This window comes from Mobula birostris, chromosome 13, assembly GCF_030028105.1.
Source record: "Mobula birostris isolate sMobBir1 chromosome 13, sMobBir1.hap1, whole genome shotgun sequence".
Taxonomy (NCBI): domain Eukaryota; kingdom Metazoa; phylum Chordata; class Chondrichthyes; order Myliobatiformes; family Myliobatidae; genus Mobula; species Mobula birostris.
Genome location: NC_092382.1, coordinates 33,748,601 through 33,752,824, shown reverse-complemented (window position 1 = coordinate 33,752,824; position 4,224 = coordinate 33,748,601). Strand labels below are relative to the sequence as shown.

Here is a 4,224-nt window from a genome sequence, read left to right as displayed (position 1 = left end):
TTCTAGATTTTTGAAAGCGGAAACAGCTATTCTGTGAACTGTTAGAAATGACTCCTGCATTTGGATAACCTAATGTTCATGTGAAGTTGTCAGCGGGTTTTGGATGCATATGGATTTAGGGGTTCGCTCTTATTTGCTGATGTGCGCAGATGTAGGGTCTGATATGTCTAATATGGAGGTGCACACGGATTTTGGGTACACCATATTTGGGTGTATCGGCCGATTTGCAGTTGCAGTTGAATTTTCGGATGCGTGCGGATTTTTATCATGGAAACAGTCATTTTCTGAACGGTTTGAAATGATTCCTGCTCTGAGTTAATCTGTTGCGGATGTTGGAGTTTCATCCTGTTTGGAGTGGGTACTAATTTGTGGAGTGCTCTGATTTAGGGCGGTGTTGGCAAATAGGGGATTTCACACTGGTCAAATGATCCGAACAGATTCAGTGACGTGACCACCAGTATAATGGTGCAGTCTGATTCGCGAATGCTCGTTGATTTAGGAGCATGCAGATTAATATGGGGATGTTTACGGATTTCGGGTTTCTCACAGAGATGTGGTGCTTGTGGATTTGTAGTGTGACGTATCTGAATTTTGTTTTATTTATAAACACTTTCAGAATCAATGCACTTTGAAGTTTCACCAGTATTCTTGTTACTTTATGGCAAACAGTTTGCGAACGGTTTGAAATTATTCTTTGACCCGGATACTGTTCGGATCATGTGGTGGGTGTCAGCGTGTTTGGGATCCGCACTCAGTTGGGGATTGCACAGAGTTAAGGTAAATTCGGTATGTATACGGTGCACAGAGTTTTTGGGGGCTGCGCCTGGATTTCGGCATGCATGCAGATTTAGGCGTGTGCTCTGCCTTGGGGGTACACACGGATTTGGTGATATGCTCAGATTTAGAGCGTGTTGTCGAATATCCGGCTGCACACAGATTTGTAGTAACTTAGATATTTGGGTTGCGTACGGTTTTTTAATGTCGAAATACCCCCATTTTCGAAAATTTTTGAAATGATTCCTGCTCTGGAATGATCTATTATGGGGTTGCAGCGTGTTTGTGATATGTACTTATTTCCAGATTGCGCAGACTTAGAACAGAGTCCGCTAACAGAGAGATACACACCGATTTGGAAACGTTCATTGATTTAGGGGTGTGTAGGCCAATATGGGGCTGTTTATAGAATTCGGGCTTCTAACGGATCTGTGGTGTTGGGAACAGAGAGAGCGAGAGACAAGTGGTGTCAGAATGGGAACAAGTTGATCTGAGGTCGGTGTGGTAAGTTGTAAATAAAATTGACGAACTCAGCGTGGGTGCAGGAAGCAGCACCAATTCAGACGTCACTGGACTGACAGCACCAATTCAGCCGTCAATGTAGGGCATGAACGGGTTGTTTCGGGAACCCAGGCAACCTCGCAGGAGAATGGCTTTGCACCTGGACTAATGTCTCTGGGCAGCCAGAAGGATTGCAGGGTGGAACTACGGTGTAAATTGGATAAATAGGCCAGAGATGAGAAGATAGGCCGGCGAATGAGGGGCGATCATTGCAGCTGTATAATGAAAAATTTATGTAATTTCCGCTTGGGAGGTGTGAGTGGAACAAGGATATCGCAGGACCCAGAGGAACAAAAATTGCCCACAGTGGATAGAACTTCAGTGGTTTCAGGTCGAGCGACGCCGCAACGTCACGAGTTCTTCACAAACATGAGAGAGAGCGGTGATTTTACCACATTCTTTAGCTGCTCCCTGAACTTGGTCTGCGTAACGGTGTAAAGGGCCGTGTTCGTGCAACAGCTCAGAAGCTGCAGAATGGCGCCCAGCTCTCGCAGCGAATCAGGTGGGCGCACATACGTGACAAAAGCATACAGCCGATTCCACGCAGAATACACAGTGAAAGGTGCCCACAGCAAGATGAAATTGCCCGAGACGATCAGCAATAAAACGAGGGATTTCCTGCGTTTCTCCATCTCCGGGTCTCTGGCACTCTGTCCGTTGCCAGGAAAACTGAGTCTCCTGCGCGCTCTGCTCGTGACTAAGACGTGCCTGGCGGTGAAGCAATTCGTCAGCAGAACCAGCACAAATGGGAATACAGGGGTGAGGATGTAATAAAATAGTTCAAATTGAGTCGCGATAAATAAATTCAAATAATGCACTCTCCCCCTACAAATAAATGGAACAGCTATCCACGTGTAGTACCCCGAGAGTCTAAAATACCAGTAAATATTCTTTAAAAAGCCAATGGCACTCACTGTCCCCAAAACCACGACAGCGGTTTTCTCGGTGCAATATTTTGATTTCAGCTTCTGGCAACAAATGGCGACAAACCGATCAAAGGTAAACGTGACCGTGAACCAGACGGAGCAGTCGGTTGCGGTGTAAAGGAGAACAGCGTGGATATTACACCCCTTGGTCATTGATCGGAAGAAAACGTCGATTGGTACGTACATAAGTGGAATCTTGCTCAATATCAGGTCGAGGATAAGAACCAGCAGATCCGCCACTGCCATGGCAACCAGGTAGCAAGTGACAACTCTGGAGAGGCCGCACTTTCCCCGAGAAAGGACGAATATGGTCACCATGTTCACTGCGAAGATAGGAATCAATGAGGGTAAACACATCAGGAAGCATTTACATATAAAGTAATCCACTTTTCTGTATGTGACAATGTCAAGAATGAGCGTACCTGACAGAATAAAACAATCGCAAAAGTTAAACTGCTTTGCAAATGTGTGTACACTCAATGCAATATGTTGGACCGAATATCGGTAAAGAAACAGAGAGCGGAGGTTACAGATAACGATGGCTGACGATTGATGGATTTCGTACTTTTTGAGGCAAAGGGCCGAATAGCGCATCATCGATTAAATCTGCGGCATCTCGACTGTCGTGAAGTTAGTATCCTTGACAGGAACCACCTCTGGATAAAGAGCAGCTTCCCGCCGCTGACCGTCACCAGGGGCAACGGGATTTGCAAATGGAGCAGCAGCACAAATCACAATTATTGCACCTCTCTTCCCGTTTCTCGACTTTGAGGGAGTGTTATTCTCTTCAAATTATACCACGAGGCTCACCGTCTATTTGTTGTAGCTTTGCCTTTATATTCGTATGATATTCATTATATTCTCAAATACGTTTTATTTTCTCAGCAAGAATGAAGTTGATTTGTCACCATAAAAATACGTCACGATCAATATTTCAAGAACTTACGGAAGTCTATCACGTTTTCAGAAATGTGTTACCTAGGCTTTAAACATCGTCAAATGCACCTGGTGTGAAATATACATTCTATAATTTTTGATCCCAAACGGAATATGCAGTTTTAAGAACACAGTGGGGAGGAAGACGGTCAGATGCAGGAGAGGGACGTCCTGATTACATTCGCGGAGAGATGCTTCCCTTGCTTCAGTGGAAACTCAGGCAGCTCGTGAAAGTTGGAAAGTGATTAAAGTTTGTGTGAAATTTGTCTTCCGACTGATGTTGGTTAAAACGACCAGGGAGAAATGGAGAAGGAATGCTCACAATAAGGTTACACTTTCTACAGGAATAAGACAGATAATAAGATACACTGTTGTTGTAAACCCGCTGTGGATCATCACAAGTGTTAGCACATATTTCCTTAGGCAGGAGTCCTGGATTCAGTAAATTATCGAAGTGTATTTGCTTAATTATCAACTGGTATGTGTGTCAGCAGCCTTAATTATTATTATGAGAGGTACAGGCCAAAAGGAAAATGTGCAGTTAAATTTTGTTTCATAAGTTACCTTTGGACAGAGACTCACCGGGAAGAGCAATGATGCCGAGGACAGGGAAGAAAATCACTTGAATGGTGAATAAAACATTCGTGACTCGAAAATCTACCGTTATCCGTTCATCATGCGCAAAAATATATGGAACCATCCAGAAGATGTTTTTCCCATTTTCTGTTATATTCCAAGCCGTCCATCCCGAATTCTGATCCATGACAGAACGAGCCGGTCTGTCCTTACTCTCCTCTTTGTGCCGCTCCGGATCTCTGTCCGTGACAGGAGAGGCTGTGCTCGCTGAAACTGGGGGAACTGAGTGAAAGCGACTCTTATTAATAAGAGAGAGAAACCCTCCGGTGACGTCAGCAGCCTACCTTGAAAAGGCGCTATTTATTTTCCATGAAATGACAGAAAGAGTTAACCCTTGGTTTACCCAGTAGCTGAGGAAGAAGTGTGTATATAAGCACTGCTGCTATTACAT

At 44.5% G+C, this 4,224-nt stretch overlaps 1 protein-coding gene across 1 annotated transcript; it reads right to left on the bottom strand.

Moving 5' to 3' along the window:
* Positions 1 to 1,685: 1,685 nt before the first annotated feature.
* LOC140207886 (probable G-protein coupled receptor 139) lies at positions 1,686 to 3,897 on the bottom strand. Its single transcript, XM_072276429.1, has 2 exons — positions 3,780 to 3,897; positions 1,686 to 2,584 (listed from the first exon to the last, which is right to left on the bottom strand). The coding sequence occupies exons 1-2, from the start codon at positions 3,895 to 3,897 to the stop codon at positions 1,686 to 1,688; spliced, it is 1,017 nt and encodes a 338-aa protein (XP_072132530.1).
* Between the last annotated feature and the right edge of the window lie 327 nt (positions 3,898 to 4,224).

What these genes read in the sequence shown, in the direction of transcription:
- LOC140207886 (XM_072276429.1), bottom strand. Translation starts at nt 3,897, where the DNA reads ATGGTTCCATATATTTTTGCGCATGATGAACGGATAACGGTAGATTTT. An exon ending in CGGCATCATTGCTCTTCCCG is followed by an intron (nt 2,585 to 3,779) that starts GTGAGTCTCTGT and finishes CTATCTTCGCAG; the next exon opens with TGAACATGGTGACCATATTC.